Below are 23,971 nucleotides of genomic sequence, written 5' to 3'. Positions count from 1 at the left end.
GCACAGCCCTGTGGAGATCCCACCCCAACCTCAGTGCCCCGAGCATGCAATACCTTGGCATTCAGCATCAGAAAAGGCTCAGCTTGGAGTCCTCCAAGAGCACAGCCTCTTCCATGAACGGTCTGAGTTGTGAGTGCTGGAGAGGGGAAAGTGTTTTTGTGTTGATCTCTCACTCTTTCTCTCTTTCTCTACTTATTTCTATAAATATGTATACATAAATAGCTTGTTTCTCGCCTTGAATCTAGATATGAACTGTTCAAATTAGGTGGGCATAACATGCTGTTTTGATACATGAAAGTCTTCTTGACTTGACTCTTGGTTGTTTGTTTCTTGTCATCACTATTTAAGATACAGTTAATACATAAAACCCTACTTTGAGTTCTCCTTGGACAAAAATTAAAGGCAGACTGGTTGAGTTCTAAAGGTCCCTGGTGCAGAAATGCCATCCAGTTGAGCAGCTAAATGTTAAAAACGATACCAAAAGGGATGTGGTGTCTCTCCTAGCCTGCCTTGAGCAGTGTGGTACTCCATTCCACGTCGCTCGGCATTACCCAAGACTGAAGCCACGGAGGTCCTTCTGATTGTGCTCTTGGGCATTGGGGTCCCGGCAAGCACACTCTCCTTGTAGGTCACAGGACATAGGGAAGGGAGTAACCTGGGAAGGAAACAAAAGACACAAAGATGTGAAGGACAGAATGCACCTACGGTACCGTGAACAAACAAGACCTCTGGAGTGATATCTTCAGAGATCAGCTGCAGCTTTCACCTGTGGTTTGTTTTGTTTTTCTGTGCTGGTGGTGCACTGAGGCCTCAGGTGAGCTGTCCATGAGAGGCTGTAAAAAGTGTAAAGAAGAGCCTGTTCAACTCATGCAGTTACTGGTCAGCAGATACTCCCTTCACATCAGGCACATGAACACAGCCATTCATGCATTTAACTACAAGAAAGACAGGGACAGGTTTTTTAGCAGGGCCTGTTACAATAGAACAGGGGTGTTGGTTTTAAAATGAAAGAGGGGAGGTTCAGGCTGGACATGAGGAAGAAACTGTTGGCCCTGAGGGTGGTGAGAGCCTGGCCCAGGTTGGCCAGAGAGGTGGTGGATGAACCATCCCTGGAGACATCCCAGGCCAGGCTGGACGGGGCTCTGAGCAACCTGAGCTGGTGAAGATGTCCCTGCTCATGGCAGGGGGGGCACTGGGGGAGCTGGGAAAGTCCCTTCCAAACCAAACTCTTCTGTGATTCTATGCATGTTCTTGGTTTCAATTCCTCAGGGCAGGAACTGAACCAAACACTCCCCAGCAGATCAGTGAAGCTGCAATACAGTAGAGAGACTTCTCTAGATACCTGTTGTATTAAAGGTCAAGAGATGCAGCTAATGGGCACAGAGGAACAGCAAAGGAATGCAAGTGAGAGACTGCTATGTGCCTGATCTGTCATCTGTACATGATCTCTCTGAAAAAGGGTGGGAAGGAGCTGAAACAATAGCCTGCAGTGCCTGGCTAGCAGGATTTGATTTTGGCCTATTGCATCATAGTATTTACATAAAGAAAAGGGGGTGGCAATGGAAGAGTGTCTCGCTTGCCCTGAAGTGAATTCCAAATAATTTTTCCCATCTGCATAGGCTGAGAAAATGACATCATTCCCCTCCTTTACCCTCCTTCCAAGACAGAGCCACAACCTGTTCAAACGTTCCCGGCGAGGGCTGCACGCGCGCGCTCCGTCTGCTTCCCTTGGCTTCGCTGCCACATTTTTGCTCTCTTTCATAAGCACTTTTCTGGAGGCTATGAAGCCCAGGTCTGCCTGTTCCCTGCATATAATCTAGGAATGTGGACCAAGCGCTGTGCGTGAACACATAGCTGTCATTTCCACGTCAACCTTCCATACGTGTCCCTGCGTGTCCATCTCCAGCGTGCCTTTCTCCTGACGCACACAAGAGCGGGATACAGGGCTGTGGATCTTCATTTCACAATGGGGGAGCCTAAGGCAGGGACATGCTAACAAAGTCATTAAACAGCCAATGCTCAAAACCAAATCAGAGTTTAGAGAGCCTCCTCCTCTTGCCCTTGACTTCATTCCCAGAAGACATGACCCTCCAGGTAGAATAGGGTGGTGACTCTTCATCAAGCCATGGCCTTAGTGACTTACAAGCTAAATAACCAACCACTGAATAATCTGACTCTACAACTGTGCAAATGTCAAGGTTGCAAAGAAAAGAGAAAGTCCAAAAAGTTAAAAGCAAATGAATTCAAATAATTGGAAACTAAAGAAGTTCATAAGCTGCAGAAAACAATAGGAGCTTAGGGGTCACTTGATCCAACAGAAGCCAGCCAGAGCAGGACTGTCTCATATCACACTGTTATGAATATTCTTAGACAGGAAAGCAGAGAAGTCTGCAAACAATGGGGTTTGGGGAGGAGGCTTAGGAGGGATTGTTTAATGACTGAATTAAAATACTGGAAAGGAAAAAAGAGAAGCTTTTTTTTTTTTAAAAAAAAGACATTTTTGTTAATCGTAGAAGAAAACATTTTGGTTTAGACTATATGCTATAGTTCAGGTTTGACCTTTCCCTCCAAGACATACAAATAAAAAAAGATTATTTCAGAGCAAAAGTTATATCTGGGAATAAAAACTTATTTCAGTTAGAAAACGCTCAAACAAAACATCTAAATATGTCTGGAGTTTTCGCCTATTTTTATTTTTTATCCTGAATCATTCAGTTCAATCTGGATTTGGCAATGATTTTGACTTAAAAAATCCTTCCTGTCGTACAACAAAGCTACTGGTTGGAGGCAAGACCTGGGAACCTGATGCTTTCATCTGTCTTGATCAAGCTTTTCCCTCTTCCTGGCTGAATTCGTTGTGTTCGTCTGTAACAGTCTAACAAAGGCAATTATGTGGCCCCTGCGTTCAAAGGAGAGACAGGCTCACAGAGAAGGTGGACACACATTTTGCATGGAACCCAGGACAACCACAGACCCAACTCAGGCATTTCAGTAAAGTGACATCCTGCTGCGCTTTGCTTCTGCTGCTGTCCCTGCACCAGTGGGGCAGTGAAATGTGGTGCAGGCACCGAGATCCCAAAAATTCTGCCATTTCACTTAGAGGAACATCAGAGCCAAGAGCGAAAGCTCAGCACAACTGTGTATCCAAACCACCAGCTCACGTTCTCTTAACCTACTCCGTGGGCTGTGCTGAAATAGAATCATAGAATCACAGAATCATTTTGGTTGGAAAAGACCCTCAAGACCATTGAGTCCAACTGTTAACTCACCCCTGGCACTGCCCCGTATCCCTGAGAACCTCATCTCCATCTGTCCAACCCCTCCAGGGATGGTGACTCCAGCACTGCCCTGGGCAGCCTGTTCCAATGCCCCACAGCCCTTTGGGGAAGAAATTGTTCCCAATACCCAATCTAAATAGCAGCCTTAGAAACCCCAACTGGCATGAGTTTGATGTTGCCGTGAAGCTATCTACATTTTCATTCCCTCTACTCCTATTTCTGCTTCTGAGTACCCCGCTTCGCTTTCTTACCAATCACCACGTATGCTCAGCACCGGAGCAACCAAAGAGCCTGGATTGCTATGACATTGCAGCCAGTTTCTGGAAAGAGGGGGCCACTAGAGAAGAAATAAAAGAAACCTCTTGCCTTGTGTTGTCCCCTAGAAACCCTCCGCTCTCCTAACAGTGGTCGTGGACAGAAGAGCAGGAGCTTTCTCTCTGGGCCAGTTTCATGGCTCAGCAGCAGTCACAGCAGTGGGGAGCCCGAGTATAAGAGGGTTTCTTCCTGATCACATTAGCCTTATTCACTTTATGTCCCTTACAGAGGTTTTTTTTTAAATGCAATTTGATTTTTACAGTGCTATTGTCCAGATGATAGATGAATTGTTTTGTCTTACGGCAGTGAGCTCCAGAGATCAGTTTTCTATTATGTGAAAAGGCAACTATGGGTAATGAGCCCAGCCACAGTCATACTACACAAGACAAAACCCTCCAAACACTTAGCAGTAATATAGGGTTTCGACTTTAAACAACATCTACAAGAAATACATATTTGAGTTCCCCTAGGACTTGATTTCCACAGGTATTTAGGGAATAAAACATGCACACAGCATCTAGTAGGATTGTCACAAGGAGCGAACTCACAGAAACCATAAAACACTTTTAGAAGAAGGACTGTCTGCTGCCCTGGGCTGGTGCAGTCATAGCTCTGGAGTATAGGGGCATGAATAAAGCTGCTGGATGTGCTAGAAATAATAAATGCTGAACCTTTTTCTGAATGATAGCCCATTTAGGTGTGGAGCCCAGATATACATACTCAAAGATTAACTGCTGCTTTTCTTTTTAAATAGGTCTGTGAAAGCCCAGCTCATTAACAGGATATATGACCTGTATTGAAATTTCCAGATATACCCATTTTAAAGCCAGTGTTAAAGAATGGGCTCTTCTTTCTTCTACTTGCCAAGTCCTGCATTTCACCTACATCTATCTCCCTTTGCAGAAAACCTGGTTAATATCTATGAGGGAAGGGAGAAAAAAGTAAAAATTAAGCCTGGGGCCTGGCTTGGTCATTTGATGAAGTAATGCAGGGTATGGTCTCCTCTGACTAAATCAAATAGGTTGAAAAAGGCACAACTGAAGAACACAGCTCTGCATGCCTACACACACCCCCCAAACACACATATCTTGGGGTTGATCTAGAACTGAGTCACAGCATGGGTCACACCTGAACCACACTGGACCACGGACCTATCTATCTTCAAGGGAAAAGGGACAGAACCTAAGCCACATTTCTCACCCTAGGAGCATGGACTGTACAACACACCTTGCTCTGAACCTAAAGGAGCAATTGCAGCAGGTGTAGGCTTGTGTGCCAGGCAGGAGGCTACATCTGGGGTGTAACCACAGGAGATGTGAGACACCTCCTCCCTGACCAACTCACCACCCATGCGGCACAGTGTGTGAATCCATACTTCCCAGGTAACAAGGAAATAGCCTCAAGTTGCACAGGGGAAGTTTAGATTGGATATTGGGAATAAGTTCTTCCTGTAAAGGGTTGGCAGGCATTGGAACAGGCTGCCCAGGGCAGTGGTGGAGTCACCATCCCTGGAGGGGCTGAACAGACACAGAGATGAGGTTCTTAGGGACATGGTTTAATACCAGTGTTAACATTTTGACATGATGATCTTAAGGGTCTTTTCCAACCAAAATGATTCTATGGGAGCCCTAAGCATCCTCTCCCATGCCAGGTGATGAGACCTTGGATAAAACCCAAACTCCCTCTTGGAAACAGGGTGGCATCTGTCCTCGATGCCATGTTCCCGACTATGGGAACAAAGACAACAATACAACAGCCGGGTGCAGAATTAGGATCCAGGTCATGAAATGAATGAGAGGCCACAAATCCTCACTACACGGCATCTATCTAAAGAGGCTGGTGACATCCCAAGACTGATCCCTGCTGAGAAAGGCCAGTCTACAAGGAACTGGCAGGAATGTTGACAGGAGAAATCCCAGACAGGTACAGGGAGGGATGGGAAACAGTTCAGCAAAGGGTTGGAGCTCATCCCTCGCACAGGCTCGTATCAGGTTGACCCGGTCGTACCTCCCACCCAGCGCACGTGGGGCTGGTTCACAGCAGCACCAGCACAGGCAGGATCAGACCCAGGGAAGTGCTTGGGTTGGAGGCAGGGGGAAGCAGAGGAAGAGGGCTGCAAGGTGCTGGGAAACAGCCTGTTGTTAGAGCTCAGCCCTGAAGTGTTTGCGAAATCTCCCAGACAAGCCTCGCTGGAAATCTGAAGGCCCCACTGCAAACAGAGGCCCCGCGGGCGAGCGCGGCGTGTCCAGATAAGCCTGGCAGCCCATGCTGAGTGTCGCGGCCCTGCGCCTCCCCAGACCCTCGCGGCTCAAACAACGGGGAGTATTTTGTTCCCTGACAAGGCCCTTGTGGGACAAAAATGCATCTTGTAAGAGTCTTCTCAGTGGTTTTCAGCATTTAGGTCACCAGGGCTGTTTTGAGATAAGGGAACAAGAGTGAGCCCCTTTTGACTCCGGTGGCTGGTATGCAGGTTCACACCTAGGGCACGGCTCTGGAGGGCCTGGGAAAGGCGAAGATGAAGGTTGCAGGAAACCTCCTTTTCATGCAACATATAACAGTTTTAAAGGCTTGAATTTTTGCTAACTGCCTCGCATAAGCTGGGCTTTTCCCTCACTGAAGCCAGCAAGCCTGGTGTAACAAGACGTGAGCTCAGCTGAACCCACCAGATGCTCCTCTCTCTCCGTTGGGTATAAATCGGGAGCAGCCTCACCAGAATGGGTGGAAGCAGGATGGCCCAAAGCCAGCGGGGATCCCCGGGAAAGCCCAGCCCGCGCAGATCCCCGCGTCCCCCGCTGCGGGGAACGGGGGAGCCCCTTTGCCAAACCACACAGAGCTCAGTCGCTCAGCAATCAGCTGCACTTCCTACCCTCGTGCTACTGATTGTGCAAACATGAATGTAATTAGTCTAAATAATCACCAAAGATTTAATAGGAGCCAGACCACCCAGAGGCCAAATAGCTGGCGGTGGAGCAGGGAAGGTTTGTTCACTGTTTTTTGTAACACTTGCTAATGAAGTGAGGTCGGATAGCAAAGCAAACACCCTCCACCAGCACGTCCCCTGGGAACGCCGTATGTTGTGGGAAGCCCCACGTCTCTGAAGCCAAGAACGTTCTCTCAGGATAGGCAACATGTGCTACTACCATCACTGCTTTTAATTTAACCCTGCCTGGAAACCTCCCTGAACGATTACGAAACCAAGCTCTGAGCCCCAAAATAAGCTTCTGTCCCAACCAACCATGACTGAAAATGCTCCTCACATGACTGCGACCAGCAGCTCATGGGTGAGTTCACCCACACACCTGGGTGACCCATCGCACTTGGCGCCCGCAGCAGCGCTCAGCAACATGAAGCAACACTCTACATTGCGTCTGTCTGTCCTTCCTTCCTCCCTGCTCGCCCACCATTCATTATATCTAGCCAGCTAATCACAGAGATGATGAACACACCCAGTTCGGGATGTTCAAGTTGTTGGGAGCATCATGGCAGGAACATCAGTTCTTCTGGAGAAGCAGAAATTTCCTCAGACAGAGGGGTCACTTAGACTGGTAATTGTATGAACTGCCTCAAAACCACGTTCTGCCAATGGAACAAGACCTGAGATTCCCTAAGACAGGCCTGTGCTGCAGTTAAGAGAGCTGGGAGAAGGCAGTTATTTCTCCAAAATGCTGAGAAGTGGTTACTTCGGTTTTCTTAGGGGTAGGAGTCCAGCAGACCCCCCTTCCCAGGGAGACAGGGAGTCTTTGGAAATCCCTGCTGGAGCCAGCATTAGCCCCTCAGTTCAAAGCTCCTTTCTTTAGGCCTTGAATTCCCGGCCATAAAGTCTCTGAAGAGGTTTTGATAACTTACCTATCTTGTAGATAAGCAAAGCTTTGGATGAATCCCACACAGTCCTGTATCTACTGCAAGTCCTCATTTGTTTTCCGCCGAGGCACTTGCTGGTTTTCCTCTCCAAGGTGTTGGACAGAAATGTCAAGAGGCTGAAGGGGCGACATTTGAGATGGGAATTTTTGCCCGAACTGTTTTTCTTTTTCTTTCCTAAGTGCTATGGGGCAAAGTCATTGAGGGAAAACCCAAGTGATAACTGAATGAGACAGGTTTTTCTCATGGGAGCAGTAGCTTTACTCCTTATGTGATGAAAAGGAAAGGCAGAGAGGAAAGACAGATGAAAGTTTGCCCTTTCAAATTATTAAGTTAGGGGAATTTTAAAACGGTAAATTCTGTGTATGTAAATTTGCAGGGACTGGGCTGCAGGATCTTCAACTAAGCAAACCTGCGATCTAGGCCCGGAACAAAGTACATAAACAGAGCCTGAAGAGAGACACTTCTGATTTCTCCAAGGCCTTTCTAGACAGCCTTGTCCAGGCAAAACTTATGAAAGGGAAGGGGAAGAGAAAAAGAAGTGAAGAACAGTGACTTAAAAGAAGATTTCCTGAAATGAATCAGAAAGAAATAGCCAGAGCCTCCGTCCCTGCAATGCCACACACCTCAGGAGTTCCTTGCAGGCGGCCCAGAGACAGCCAGTTATGCCCAGGTTATTTATTTTTCTCACTTCAGCAGTGTCACGTATTTAATATTGTTTAAAAAATAGTGTCTTCTTTTGTCTGTGGCAGGATACAAAGCAAGAAGCAACTTCCTAGAGCAGCCAGGCAGAAGGGAGCTGGCGACCTGTGCTGGGTCAGGAGGGGAGGAAGATTAAAAGGAGATGGGATTTTGCTTTGTCCTTCACGGAAGACTTTATCCCCTCCAGATACACAACAGAAGCTTTCTCTCCCTTGGAGGTTGGCCGGCAATGGCCTTCCTGTCTCTCAAAGCTGCTCCTGGGTCATGCACAGGGCGAGCAGCGAGCGGTGCAGCCCCGTCCTCTGCCCCAGCCCCGGCTCCCCCTGCAGCCCCCTGCTGTGACATCGGGCACCCCAGAACCTGTGTCCTTCCTTCCTTGGGTGGCACCGTCCCTGCGCCAGCCCTGGCTTCTCGCCCGCTGCGGGGCCACGCTGCTCAATTAGCGCACAACAAATAATTAAGCTGATGAATGTCTCTTTTTTCCCGCTTGCTGACTGCAGTTGCCTCGAATTTATGCCCAGAATATGACTGAGTTTATTCGCTGCCATTTGTAGCATTCAAAAGAGGTCTTTAACGATTTCTTTTAAGCTCTCTAGCCTGATTGTGAATAGTGCAGGGCAAATACTCATTATTTCCTATCTAAGCAGCAGTGCTGATTAGTCGGCAGTTGGTCAGATAAGTCACACCGCTCTGTTCCCCCCTCGCTGCAGAAATGCACAAGGTCATTTGCTGCTAATGCTCAAATGCAAAGGGTAAAAACATCACCTAAGCGAATGCTGTGGTAGGAATTCTCTTGTGCATTTTCAGGGCAACAAAACAGGAGTGTGCAAAATCTCATGTTAAGTAAGAGGGCTCAGAATTAGGGTGAATATGGATTGAGCGGTTTTGCTTTCAGGCAGCCTCATTCACTGCATTGTGTGTAGCTGTAAGTGCTTTTGGGAGGGTAGTGGGAATGCACTGAAACTAAAGTCTTGACAGTTTGTGGACATTAAAGATCTTAAGCCAGCTCTTACTCGACTGTTAACTCCTGAATCTTCACATGATGCAATGTTAATCTTCAGCCCTTTCCTAAAATAACGTGTGGAGTTGCTATGTTCTGTTAAATGTGAACCATGTGTCACCTCAGCAATGGCTGCAACAGTGAAAAGATGATAAATCTAAAGCTTGTAAAATGTCCTGTGACATTTTGGGAGAAAAACAGGTGTTGCATAAATGTTAGACATTTATGGGTAAACTTGCAGGGGCTTTAAAAGACTGACACTTCTGCCACATAGTATGTAACCCTGAAAGAAAAGGAGCACAGCACTCTCTTTCATGTGTCTTGCTCTTTCTACAACCCTATGAAAATACAACCTCATCTGGTATTGGAATTAACAGAGCTGGACTCGCCCCTCCCTACGTCTCCTCCAGGTTTCTGGCTTTTACACCCAATGTGTATTTTAAAACTGTGCCTTTTTAAGTAGGTGGCAAACTGTGCTGGAAGGATTTGGTATGCGGAGTATTTTTATTCAGCTCCCTTTTCTCTCACCTTTCATTGTTTTTCCCTTTGGAATATCTCCTGTAACGCTCCACTCATAAACCTCTTCAAAGGCAGGGCTGTATTTGAACAGCCTGCCCTGAAATCTGGTCCCAGTCAAAGGCTTCAGACGGGAAAATAACTCACCGAGCCGAGACCCGCGGCCCCACGGCTGCAGCCGCAGGTGTCGCCGGCCGCTCTGCAGGCAGAGCCACCTCTTCGGTTTTGACGCCACGGCCCCACTGGCTGGGTTATTATTCCCCCTTTTACCCTATAAGTGTAATAAAGCAGGGCTTAGCATCTTGCTTTTGGCATGGAAGGCCCAAGGAGAAGGTGGTTTTCTCACTCCTCCCGCGCGCCTTGTTCAGCTCCTGGGATGTTGTTGGTGTTTTGGGAGAGAGGAGAAGCTTTAGGAAGCGGGATGCGTGCCGAGGAAATGATGGGCTCTGTGGTTCAGCCCTCAAACCGTGCGATCTCTAGGATGGAGGTTTCTACAGTACAAACTAGAGCAAGTGTAATTCCCCTGGTCACTAAGGTACAGCTCCCAATGAAGTCAGTAAAAGCAGACTTATGTCCAAAAAGCTACAAGACCTCCCTTTCCATAGGGGGAAAGGCATCAGACGTGTGACCAGCTGCCTGTCTGTGAGCCACTTGCCCTTTGCACTGGGCAGTTTTAGCACAGAAACCAGTAACCAACTAGGCTACAAAACTCTTTCCCCCTCTTGGGTGGTCGCTTCGTTTCTGGGTGGCAGTGAAGCAGCAGATCCTCGCCTGGTGGCTAAGCGCTCACGACTTCGTGCAGATCCCACTCTGTCTCAACTCCCTGCCCAGCAATAAATTCTGCTCCCAAACCTTAATCCTACCCCTCTCCCTCTTCATTCAACACTCACATCCCTTGTGTTTCAGTCCTGTCCCCACCCCAGCAATGCGTTGTGCCCTTAGCTCCTGTCTTGATGGGGCTGGTTTGGGTCGGTCCCCTCCCAGCCACCTCACTTCCATTCCTCTGGCATCTCTTGGGATCTTTCATCCCTTGCTCTCAAGCCTGGAGGAGTGAGATAAAGTTTACCAGGCAGGCTGTTGGAGGAGGAGAAGACCTACACCATGCTGAGCTACTGGGTACTTCCAGCTCTGCCCTCCCAGCAGAAGCTAATGAGCAAACTATGCCTGCCCTTGGGCTGCTCCTCAGTGGAAAATCAGACAGAGATAGGAATCTCTTCTTGGAGACGACACTGAAGATGAGCTGCAGCCTGTCACCCAGCTTGTCTCTGCGGTAGTTTCTCAGCAAGGAGCCCCATACGGGCGCTCCATGCCCTGCTCCACCTTTGGGGAACAGAGAAGCTCACCTGCCTGCACTTCCCTCCCAGCAGGTGGCTGGCAGGGACACTCGCAAAAGAAATACGGCAATACCGGGGGAAATTTGTCCAAAAAAGCACATTTAGGAAAACTACCTCTTCCCTCAGCTCTTCCCTGGTGGAGAAATGAACTCCTTCCACTTGCCAAGACACATCCACTTCCTTTCCCCAGTGTTCCCGGTTGAGCCAGAGACAATCCGCAGCACTGTACTGGGAGGAGATCTTTGGCTGAACCAAGGAAAAGATGCCTCCAGCCAAAGCTGTCTCAGAAGGGCTGTTCCCTGCAGAGAGGTGCTCAGTCCCTTGGCTGTGGCAGAGAGGACCTTCATTCTCACGTGGGTGAAATGGAAAATGTCTTATGCTGAGCCTAAGCTCCCTCAAGTTTTGTTATTTATTAACATGTATCAGATACTTATCATAGCTGGATTTCCATTCTCATCTACACTCACATCTTGAAGATAAAGTAAAAATCTCACATGGCAGAGGCTAAAATTTTCTTTCCTTTTTTTGGGAAACAAGTTCAAAATCTATCCTGGTTAGAAACACACGAGGTGTTGCACTGCTTCAAACCACAAGCTCCATCGCCTCAGTCACTGACTCTAACAGAGCCAGAAATGAGTGTTAAAGAAGCATAAAAGCAGGGAGATGTGTGGAGGGATCCTTCCCTGGGCACAAGCATTGACATGGTTTAGATGTTCTGCATCCAGATCGCAATGTTTAACAGCCACTAACAGAGATAACCTCCACAAACACGCCTATTTTCTTTTTGACTGCAAATACATTTTTGTTCCTAATAATACTCTGTGGCAATGCATCCTATCATTCCAACGCACATCGTGCGAAAAAGCACTTTCTTTCACTTGTTTGAATCCTGCTTCCCGGTAATTAGCATTTCACCCCCTCATTGCTGTGTGATAAGAACCAGTAGATTTTATTTTCCCCAACATTCTCCCTGCATTAAATAATGCTTTTATAAATCTCTGCCACTAACTATGCCCACTGTCTCTTTTGCAAGATTTGCAGATCCTAGTCTCTGTGATCTCTGTGCAGAAGACATTTCACATCTCTGCCCAGCCCCACTCCCCGCTCTGTCCCGCTCCATTCTTTTGGAGATGAGATGGCCAGCGAGCCATACACACGTGGGTAAACACGGATCCAAATACAGACCTACAACAACACTTCTCTTTTGCTCTCTGTTATTTTCTTAATGACCTCTAACCTTTGGTTTCCCTTTGGAGCACTGAGGGTGGACACCAGGACAGGCAAATACCCCCTTCTCAGTGTTTGTGTGTGAAGGTCTCCTGAGCTGCAGGTGCAGCTTTTCTGATGAACATGCCCCAGGGTTTTGGAGGGAGCCAGCCTTTGCCTATAGACAACCCAGGGTTTATTTACGATAAGAATGAATGAATGCCTCCAACTACTTTATTTAAGAACCTGCCTTGCACAGGTATAAGCCAGGTTATGATGGGAAACGCATCAAGAGAGAACTTCGAAATGACCCAACAAGAACACAGTGCGTCTGGTGAACTGGTACTTGGACTGAGGCCCTATTGAGACCTTGGACCACTCCGATTCCAGCAAAAATAGAATTTTTCCAGGCCCAAAGCAGCACTCACCAAGTAATTCCCAGTGCAAAGAGGAAAGGGCATCCCTACCTTTTTGGTCTTGACTGTTGAGGCACAGCAGTCCCCACCATCATAGTTGCAGAAGGCTCGGTTGTTGATCGAGTCACAGTAGTTGTCCCCCATGAAAGGCTGAAAAAGGCAAAAGCAGAAGACAACTGAGAACATAGACAAAGATAAAACATGTAACAATATGTCAGAAAAAAAACACAAAGACTTGAAGAAGCCATATAATTTGTTACATTACCAACTGCCCTGAAATGCAAGAGATAATTATTCCCCTCTCCTTTCAAAGCAGACAGAAAAAAAAGGACATTAGATGGAATGAAAATGAGCCCTTGTTGGCTTTTCACATCCCACATAAGATGATGCTTCAGGAATATTAATCTGAGTAAGCCCAGAGACGGCATCAAGGCATCTAAAATTGTGGCACCTTTTGATAATTTTAAGCTAACCTTCCAAAACTATGTGGGATAAGAAGGAGTTATGTATAGCAGCAAAACTGGCTTGCTTTTAATAGCTGTACTTTTCACCACAGCTCTCTTGACTATGCAACAAGTGCCAGCACCGAGGGCACAAAACATATCACAAAGAGAAATGGAAGTGGTCTGAGCTCCGCACAGGGACCGTGTGCTCTTGTTCTCCGACCAGCAATGACTACATGTGACCTTGCCATGACACTCAATCTCCCTCTGCTCCACATCTCAGAGCTGGATAACAGCAATTATTCAGAAAAGTCAGAATAAAGGATGCCCTGCAGAGAGCACAGTCATATCCCTGTAACACTTGTTACATGCACAAGCTTATGGGGCCATTCCCATTTTATCTGCTCTTTGGAAAATTAATTTATTCTGCAGTGAGAAAAACAAACCAGGACCTTTCCTCCAAGGAGGCATCATTGCAGAGTGGGTGGAGAAGCTCATGGAGGTTTCCTGGGAGGATTTTGCAGCATCTGAAGTGCCAGAGTTTCCCTGATGACAGGTACCTGAGGAACCAGCCACGAGATCTTGCCCTGCTCTCCCAAAGCACAGCCATGGCCATGCTCATCAGTATTGAAATGGATCCCATGGAGTGGTGCAGACACCGGCTTGCACTGCTGATGTTTTGCCAATTTAGATATTTCTATCGTGGTCTAGGAAATCCAGGCAATGATGGCAATATCGTTCCAGAGCAGGATTTCCAGGAGGTGACTGTCTCACCGCGCGTCACTTGTTTAGCTACACGCAAATACTACAAATGCTGATAAGGAAATCAGAGTTACAGGGTGAGGCTCCTATCCCTGTAAACTGTCTTAATGCCATTGACTTCCACAGAGATTGACCTATTTTATACAGGCAAAGACTTTGACATGCAAATGCCCTTTCAATTTAATGAATATGCTAAGAGTTAAAAGAGAATTATTTATACGTAGACAGAGAGAGATATTTTTATGCCAACCTGGTCATACTGAAAAACGTGAACTTTGCCCAACCTCCCAGGAAATTTTGTAGACTTCTCCACATTTCCCTTGCATTGCCTGGCTGTGCCTGCTTGTCAAGAAAGACTTGTCTTTAATTTTCCCTGCCTATGCCTGTACCCTACACCTATGAACACTGGAAAATCTGTAAAATAAACTCGTGGAAGAATTTGCCTTTTACTTGTACTGCTATGCATTCTTCTCCTCTTTGGAGAAGACAACTAGGACAAATTACATGTATTCTGATTTGGTACCGAAGTTCTCATTTGGGAGACCTTGGAGGCTTGGCTGTGGAGGTGAGGTCTCCATCGCTCTTCATGCATATCTTAGTGCTCCTATATTTTCAAAGGACCATATAGGTAGTCCAGGGGGACCAGTTTTCTACTGAAACACCTAAATTAGCTGCTGAGAAGTAGGGGGTTGACTCATAAACCTCTATTCCTGCCGCTAGGGAGCGACAAAAAATCACATTGCAGCAGCAGTCTGGATTACCACTGTGATCGCCAAGAGGAAAACAATGCCCCACTCACAGCTTTCTGTTCAGGGAACCCTTCCTGATGCTATGGCTATTAATATATGAGGGATGGTATCAGCTTAATGGCCCAGTATTATTGACCTACTGACTTATTAGTCCCTGTTTCTGTAGTCACGAAAAAAGGCTTAGTGAAGATGGCACTTCTTCTGAAATCTTAAGACCAGGGAACAAGCTCTGGCCCAGTTCATGGATCCTGGAAGCATCATGCTCTAAAAGTGATGCTAAAGGCCATTATCAATTGTCTGGGCAAAGCTTTCCAAGATGATAGATTGCAATGCAGTGACACCGCTGAGCGAATGATGAAAAGGAGAAAGTTCCTGTTGATGCCGAGGGGTCTGGCAATTAACAATGATGGAGGCGAAGAAAATGCTGAGAAAAAGCATGTCGGGAATAATGGCTTCTGGTAAATTATGACCTCATGGCAAAGTTTGCTTCAGTAACAACTGTCCTCAAACAGCAGGAGAATGGACACCCAATGGTGCATCAGCACCTGAATGGCATTTCTTAATGGTCACGGGATGTGATTTTAGCTCTCTTTGGAGAATAGGGGCGCCCAGCCAGCCTGCATGAATGCAACGTGTGAGATGGCTTCTGACATTCAAAGCACTGACAGCAGAATGCTTTTCATTTAGGGAACAACTAGACAGAAACTACCACATTGTTGGAGAGTTATTACCCTCTTGGGCCCAACATTTGTATGCGAAAGAAACCTGTCTTTCACTTCAAGACAAATCACATCGCGCAGCAATGCGGTCTAGAGTTTCGTGTCAGATTTAGGAATTCTGTGCCATGTTCTGCCACTTCAGGCAAATAACTTCAATGCACTTGTAAAATTGAGTTACTGGGTGCTGAGAGCACAGTGAGTGCTGCAGAAAGTCAAGAGATGGGGGGTCAAGACACAACTTTTCCACCGCCCATCCATGTAACCACATCAGCCATTTATCTCCCTGCCTGTGAGCTACCCTATGGCTAAAAGACGCATGAAGCTTCCCAGCCCTACAGAGGTACCACAGGGATTGACTTCTTGACGTGGGTGAGATGCTCAAGAACCTGCATGAGCGCCATGACCCAGGGAGAGGTGCTCCAGTCCCGTTTAACCACTGGAAGCATCGTAAGACTTCTCAGGTTTTTCAAAGACTGTTGCCAGCGGAAACAACATCCTTCATGATAATTGTGGTTTTTTTTCAAATAATACGAAAGACTTAAAAAATCTATCACAGCTGAAATGTAGCTGTATTCTTCTGATTTTTTTTTTTTTCTGGTGCAGACAGAGGTGGACAGTGGAGCAATGTGTGATTTGCTCACTGTCCAGCTGTGCTGTCCACCCAGTGGCATCATTTCTGCCTCTGGCTTTCCTGAACTTTACCTGCACACACCAATGCCCAAAGCCCGGCTGGCCTTGGAAAGAATTGGTCCTGTGCTAAGAAGTTTAAATCAAGGGAAAACAAATGAATGTTTTTGCAACTTCCCAGAAATTCCCAGATTCTGGGAAATTCTGACAGTCTATCAATATTGTTGAGCTACTTGATCGTTTAAAACTCCTTTGAGAGTCACCCACCCGTCAGTCTAGGAAAACCACCAATTTCACCATTGATTGTCAGACCCGATGGAGACCAGCAGAGTCAGTTTGATAGCATAGCCAGGACAAAAGCCTGTTTGCCTCACTTGAAAAACAGCATTTGCAGCCCACGTAACTGCAGTGACTGTTACCACCACGTTTAGGAGAGAAAGCACAGACCACCTGAGCTAAGGTAAAGCTCACCTCGCAGCCTTTGACACAATGAATCAGGGAAGGATGAGGGTACCACTTGAGTCCCGCTGTGCAGACAATGCTCTGGAGAGAAGAAGGGAAAAAGAACAGGTTAAGACAAAGAAATCAGTGTACAGAAAGTCAGTGTGCTGGCTCCTATGGCTCTCCTGTACTTAACCAATGAAGTTCAGTTCCTAACACCTCTTGTGTTCTCAGGACCTGGCTGTCCTCCAGGTATTTACAAGAAGTGTTGGACTTGACACTTGCAATAACAGAACATTTGAGATTAAACTAATATTTAAGGTTCTCCTAAAATGTCATGTCCAATATTTCACTCATGGTGGGGGAACATGGCAGGGAAAAGCAAAGGCACAGGTCCACTGTCTTGCTCTTGAGTAGCAGGGGGACATTTGGGGAATTTCCTTGGTGCTGCAAAACATTCCTGTCTTTCACTACCCATCATACCTGTGCTTCTTGAAGATGGTAACAGCTAAAGGTGGACATTCAGATAATTTTTTGCACCATCTTAAATAAAAGTACCTCCCACCACACACCTCCAGAATAACCTCCAGATAGGACAGCATCATCTGCTACATTTTATGAGCTTTATAATAATTTCTGTACCAACTCTGTTCACAGATTTTCTCGAAGAAAAAAGTTGGAGTGCCTAAATTTGGGTAAAAATGATGACCAGGCTACTCAATGATGACACACCCAAGACAGCCACTGTTTGCCTGTAGACATGGAAACTTTAAGAGTGGATGAAAAGTTCAGCCAGTCAACAGAGATGGTGATTCAGTATCACGGAGGTCTAGGAGATAGGACTGCCGTCCTTTCACCAGGATGTTCATTTTGGGTTATCGTCCATGGATGGAACACTACAATGAACAGTTGGGCAAGACAAACATGTAGGGACTCACCCCAAGACAGGGGTCGGGGTTGGATGGAGGCCTGGGGAAGGAAAAGATTAACATTTGGGAAGACCCAACGAGCGAGCCATCCCTTCCCCTGTTTATTCGAGGGCTAATTTAATCCATCTGCAGAGGAACCTCAGCATGTTTTTACAGTTTCTGTCATTTGAGGCTTACCTGGCGTGTGCTAGAAAAAGGACTTTTATACTATCTGACTTGGGCTGTTTATCTTTCCGATGCTCTCGGATTTTCCACTATTAGTCAAGCCCGGCTTGCCCCACCTGCCTCGCAACAGGGCCCGTCTGTATGAGCTGAGCAGTGGTCGGGCGAGGCGGGGACGTTGTTTATTCCCCGGGAGGGAGGCTGCAAGGTGCGGGGGCCCTGCGGTGTCAGACGTTCCCCCAGCGTGCTCTTGACAGACAGCTGGAGATTTCCAGGCTGTTGCCTGCCACAAATGCTGAGATTCTCTCTCTTTTTTTCCCCTCTTCTGTTTATTGCACTTCGGAGGAAAAAGAAAGGGAATTTTTCTGGGTTTCAAAATAAACAAGGCCAGTCAATAGAGCGGGAGGGGGGAGAGTAAAAGAAGCAGTTCAAGAGCATTTGAACCCAAGAACTAAACCCAAGTAGAAGAACTTAGGCATTTGCTTCCCATATCCAAGGCCAGCCAGACAATAAGTAGAAGTGCACTTCCGAAGAGCATCTCACATTCCCCTGGTAAGAAGCATCAATATTTACAAAACCTCTCAACACGCGTGAATGTACGTGAGCACAAGGAGTGAACAACAGGAGCTGAATAGCCCTGCAACCAGGAGGTTTCCCAGTGAGAACAATCCCTCACAGAAGATGCACTGACTACTTTCCTGATCCTCCCAGCATTAAAAACCCACCACCCTCCCTTAAAAGAACAGACAGAAGGTGAAGTCTCTGTTAGGTCAGGGCTCTCCTTGGAGCTCTCACTTGTATAATCACAGAATAGTTGGGGTTGAAGGGACCTTCCCAGCTCCCCCAGTGCCCCCCCTGCCATGAGCAGGGACATCTTCACCAGCTCAGGGTGCTCAGAGCCCCGTCCAGCCTGGCTTGGGATGTCTCCAGGGATGGTTCATCCACCACCTCTCTGGCCAACCTGGGCCAGGCTCTCACCACCCTCAGCATCAAAAATTTCTTCCTCATGTCCAGCCTGAATGTCCCCTCCAGCTCACAAGGCCAACAAAGGATGCAGTAAGAGGTGGATGGAAGTACCACATCCAACATGTGCCAGGGGATAAAGCCCATCTGGCTGCTGCCTCTGCGAGCCCCATCCCTTCCTTGTGTCACCACGTGCTCCAAGCCACTGTGGTGACATATGCCGCCCTCGTGGCCCCGGCTCCCTTCATGCATCGGCTTCTGCAGCACAGCTGCCCTCCCGCCTGGCCACGCTGCGCAGCCGCGTGTATTGACTTTGGTCCTGTCCCCATCCCAGAAATGCCATCCAGCCACATCTGCGGTTTGGTGGCTGCGACTCCATCTGCTGCGAAGGGAGAGGAAGCCGGGATGCGCTCCCACAGTAGGTAACAAAGAGCCAAGAAAGCAAATCAAGCTGTCATTTTCTCCTTGTGAGGGAAGACCTAATGCCTTCAGTCACGGCGCTTCCCTCCCGTGGTGGGACTAACACAATGATGTCAACTATTTGCGGGCTGCAGAGGGGATTAGGTTTCCCCAGGAGAGGCCAGTGGAGAAGTCTTCTCCACCTTAGATGGGTCAAGTGTCCCCCAGGGCTAAAGCCCAGAGACTGGCATCTACTGGTCTCAGCCAACTCTCTCCTCAGGCACTAAATGAATATGACAATTAACCGTGGGCTTAATGTGGTGGTGGTGAAAGGATCAGGTCCTGCTGCCAAGGGAGGGGAGACCTGGCACTTGGTGGCTGTTTCTTCCTGTAGCTACAGACAGGGTGGAAACTCTTGCCTTCCCGGGTGCTGAGCTGCCACACTGCGATGAGTCACTTTGTCACTCTGTGACTCAGTTTCCCCACCTGCAAAATGAGCCCAACACTCACAGAAAGGGGAGAGGAGAAGGAAGGAGGAAAACTGCAAAGCTTAAAGGAATGGAGGAGTATTTAAGAATTCTCATTACTGACTTCTCGTCAACCAAAAATCCCAGGGCTTGTGGTGCACATGGGAAAACACGTTGCCAGCAGCAGGGCAGTGCAGAGGGGCCATGCCCACGCTCAGCTGGGCATACCCACATTTTCAAGGCTGTCCCAGGCATGCATCTACTTGCACAGTATTTGCCCTGATCCTGCTCAGCACAAAGGCAAGGACCCAAATACAGACGACCTAAGAAATGAGGTGTCTGCCCTGTTTCTCTGCAGTCAATGGGAAATAGCTGTCAAGGTGTCATTCTGAGATATTCCCCTTTTTCCTCTCCACTGCCTGCATAGTCTTGGCAGGTCTATCTATAGGTGTCTTCCACGGCTCGCTGCCCCCCGCACACACACAGTAAATGGGAAATGGTGGGAACAGCGGTGGTTGCTCTGAACACAGCTCCCTGCAGAACAACAGGCACATGCAAGAGTCCAGGTGATTTTTTTTCTGATTTGGAAGACAAACTTGGAACTTGCACTGATTTCGGCAAACTGTCTCAAACCCAACAAAGCAACTCAGCCTAAAGCAATGCTGAAACACGCAGTAATATTTAGGCATTTTTTGAAATGAAATATTTGTTCTTGTTCCTTTGCGAGAACATCTAATTTCTAAGTTTTTTTTTTTCATTTTCGCTAAGCAAAAGGTTTAAAACAATCCTTGGAAATTAAATGCTAAGTTATGTTCAAACTAATATGTATTTTTTTTTTCTCCAATTTTTTGGTTCACCAAAAATCACAACAACAACAGACTCACTTTGATTAAGAGAAAACATTTTTTTTTTTCTTTTAATTTGACAGAACTTCCAGCGAACCGAAAAATCAAGTGATTTGCACAGCTCTAAACAAATACCAGAGGAGGGACATTTCCCTCTTCCCACTTTTCTTCCATAACAGCTGTTGCTTGAGCAGCCACACACGATATCTCCCTGTGTTCTCTCTGTGCCTGTTCTCTCAAAGGTAAGCTCCACAGACCAGCCCTGCCTGTATGCGCTGCTCACACTGCCCTCATTTGTGCATTGCCTGTGCCTGAAATTAAGTAACTACAAGTGTTTCCTTTGCGTCACTCGAGTACTCCAAGATCCATGAAGACTTGCCGTGTAAATGCAACCAGCTGCTCGCTTTACTCGTATGGCACAACAGCAAGCTGTCACTGGTCGTAAACAGAGACAGAGATTATTAATGATATATAGAATGCATTGCCACGGGGACCTTCCCCTAAGGCATCCCAGTCCTGTCTCTCCAGGGTCTCCCCGGTGCCACCAGTAGCATTTCCCCCAGAGGCACCCCTGTGGGTGACATCCCCTCCTCTGGAGAGTTGAATAGATGGATGTTTTATACCTACCAAAAAAAGAAGATCCCCTCCGGCAAGTCTCAGCTCATCTCCTAAAGGCTCCATCTCCCAACACAAGTTGTCAAGCCCAAATCTCATGCCCTAGTCACAAAATGTTTGTGGGGTCAAACTTGTACCTGCTAACAGCCTAAAGCTCTTGCAAGATCCTCACCGGCAGGGCAAAAAAGGTCTTATTTACCAAAGTACTCTTGGAAGCCATTTATCCTCCATCCCTCACTCCCCTCATCTCCCCCTTCACTACTCTGTGTTTTCCCTGCTGCCTAATGAGCCCTCCAGAGACCTGCAGGTATAAAACTCGTTACAGCTCCCTCTGCGTACCCGCATCAATAAACGAAGGAGCACAGCAGAGAACAGGAGGGAAGCTGTCACTTTATTTCACCATGAATTACAGAAACACTTTAAAGTCTAGCACTCGGGAAAGGGCCAGTGAGAAATAGCCCCTAAAACAGAGATAGGGCTTTTCTTTATGTTTTGTGCCAGAAACGTGGCAAAGCCTAGGCTTAGGCAATGAGATAATCTCGGTGTCCGGAGTGAATGGGAAGCCGGGAAGGACACTGTAAGCTTGTCATATTCTGAAGATTTAGGTTCCCCATCCCTTTCCCAGGCTTATTCTATTGCTTCATGCAGAACAGGGAAATATAAAGCAGCAGAGACTTTTGGAGCAGCTCGCTATCCACAGGCAAGGCCAAATTTCAAAAATGCCAAACCTTGGGTATATATTTAGGCACATAGAGAAGCAAATAGACTGCCAAAGCTGCTCAGGACATGCTGGGGCTGTGTTGGCTGTCTGGTCGCCTCCTAAATCCAACTCCAGTGTGTAAAACAGGGGCTACTGCAAAGCCAGCGCCAAGTATGTAAAAGTTGACAGCGTTTGCACAAGCACCATCAGCAACCTGCGCCCTGGTGACACGTGATGTGCCAGCAGCTCCCGACGTGCACTTGAGCACGTCCAGATAAACTTCCACAACCTCAGAAATCCCGCATAGGCACCAGGGCCTGTTTACACACATTTCTAGGCAGGAGGGCATATTCGTGTAGATGGCATGAGGGTTTTCAGGAAAGAGGTAGATGAGTGTGTCTGCCACTGGTATCCAAGACACAGAATCACAGAATCATTTTGGTTGGAAAAGACACTCAAGATCATCGAGTCCAGCTGTTAACCTACTCCTGGCACTACCCCATGTCCCTGAGAACCTCATCTCTGCATCTGTCCAACCCTCCAGGGATGGTGACTCCAGCACTGCCCTGGGCAGCCTGTTCCAATGCCCCACAGCCCTTTGGGGATAAAATTGTTCCCCAAATCCAACCTCAGCCTCCCCTGGCTCAACTTGAGGCCGTTTCCTCTGCTCCTGGCGCTTGTTCCTGGGGAGCAGAGCCCGACCCCCCTGGCTCCAAGCTCCTTTCAGGCAGTTCAGAGATCAGAATGTCTCCCCTCAGCTCCTGTTGTCCAGCTGAACCCCCCAGGTCCCTCAGCCGCTCCCATCACACTTGTGCTCCAGCCCGTTCCCTTCTCTCAGCTCACTCCAGCACCTCAAGGGCTTGATTGTCATGAGGGCCCTAAAATTGACCCCAGGATTCAAGCTGCCACCTCAGCAGTGCCTCGTCCAGGTGTGAAACCAAATAGCAATTCACCCCAAGTGGGATCTGTGTGCAGGGCTGTGCGTGTGTCCAAGGCACTGGACACAGCACGTCCCCCTCAGCACAGACCCGTGATGCTGGTGTGTGCTCAGGGTGCACAGGACAGGGTTCTGTGAGCGGGTACCTGCTGGAAGAAGCAGCATTGACCCCTGGAAAGGGCTGTGCTGAGCAGGCATCTCTCGCATGCGGGCGAACGGGTTGGAGGAGGACTCAGCCAGCTCTGCTGGTTCGGGAAATGAAATACCTTCTGTATCAGCTGCTTTTGTCATCCAAAAGCAGTGCAGAAAATTCCAGCCCTGCCACCCAAAGAATGCAAAACACTGAACAGGAGGAAGCGAATAAAACCTGGCCAGTGCCCTTTCTCTCATTGTTGATCACATTTTCCTGTGTAATTAATTGTGTTTCCAGATCAGGTTCCAGGTGGATCTGAGCACAATGATTTGGGACCTTTACCTTGAACTAACTTTCACCGGGAAACCACAGAAAGAAAGCAACCTGGAGACAAAACCACCGCATTACCAGAACAACACACAAAGACACAACAGAAATCAGGAATTGTTTTCTAAAGGGCAGAAGACTTTTCCCCGGGTATTCCCCTCACAGAATGATCCACAGGTAAGGCTGTTCACTCGCTGCACATAACCATGCAACAAGCGATATAGTTAGTAAAACCGTCAGGCACTGACCTTCACTCTTTGAGGGTTCATCCAGTGCTGGATGTCTTGCACGGTCTCGTTGACGTGCAGGAGGATGGGCTCGTGGCTGTGGTCCAGGCAGGAGGTGGTACACTCCGCACCTGCACAGAACACGGAGAGAACAAAGCCAGAGGATAAAGCAAGCAGCTCCGGACCCTTCCAGCATCCTTCCAGCTGAAGGGCAGGGTTAGGGCTCGTTGAACTAAATTGCAATTAGCAGTCAGCCATAACTATCACTTATCTTCTAGCCACACGTGAAATGTTGAGTACAACCCTGCATCTCAGCAGGAGACTGTGGGGGTGGTGGATATTCCAGGGCCTTTTGGTATGGGCTGCATATCTAAGTATTTCTCCGGCTATTAACTCCAAGAAGGGGGTTAGGTTTTGCACTTTCTGGTCATCAAAAAAATGTGAAGGTTTTTCCATTTCAACTGCTCTTTCAAGCAATGGGTTGATTAACCAGAGGCTGCTGAACTCATCTCACCTGTGACATGACAAAACCCGATCATTTGATCTGTCAGATTTAAAGACCTTCAATAATAATCTTGCAGAGGGTGACCAAGCCTAATGATATTGCAGACGAGCTAGCACCTAAGTCCCATAGTCAATAAGAAGTACGCAGAGAGGTAATGATGCCTTTGTTCACACATAAACCTGCTTTTTCTCTGATTAACTGTCATGCCCAGTGGGAATCCTGTCCTTTCTTTATTAAAACATGCTGCGATACTCTGCAGCAATATCCCAGAGCCCTGTGGTGACACAACCGTAAGCCCTAGTGTGTTGGACCGTTACCATTTCCCCCCTGGAAAATCACTCTCAATGGCACAGCTGCTGCAAACATGTCATTAGGATTTCTGCACTCCAATCAGTG

The 23,971-nt window shown here is 47.5% G+C and overlaps 1 protein-coding gene across 1 annotated transcript in view; it reads right to left on the bottom strand.

Moving 5' to 3' along the window:
- Window positions 1–380: 380 nt before the first annotated feature.
- The window catches only part of PAPPA (pappalysin 1), a 174,290-nt gene continuing 150,699 nt past the window's right edge, over window positions 381–23,971 (bottom strand). The window contains exons 19-22 of the mRNA XM_082067857.1: window positions 23,092–23,201; window positions 16,397–16,468; window positions 12,677–12,775; window positions 381–655 (exon numbers count right to left, since the gene is read on the bottom strand). Coding sequence (XP_081923983.1) covers window positions 548–655; window positions 12,677–12,775; window positions 16,397–16,468; window positions 23,092–23,201 — 389 coding nt within the window. The 3' untranslated portion in view covers window positions 381–547. The remainder of the gene's footprint in view (window positions 656–12,676; window positions 12,776–16,396; window positions 16,469–23,091; window positions 23,202–23,971) is intronic.

The sequence above is a fragment of the Streptopelia decaocto genome (assembly GCF_964273445.1).
Source record: "Streptopelia decaocto genome assembly, chromosome: 17".
Lineage (NCBI taxonomy): Eukaryota > Metazoa > Chordata > Aves > Columbiformes > Columbidae > Streptopelia > Streptopelia decaocto.
This window is presented reverse-complemented; position numbering and strand designations above follow the sequence as displayed.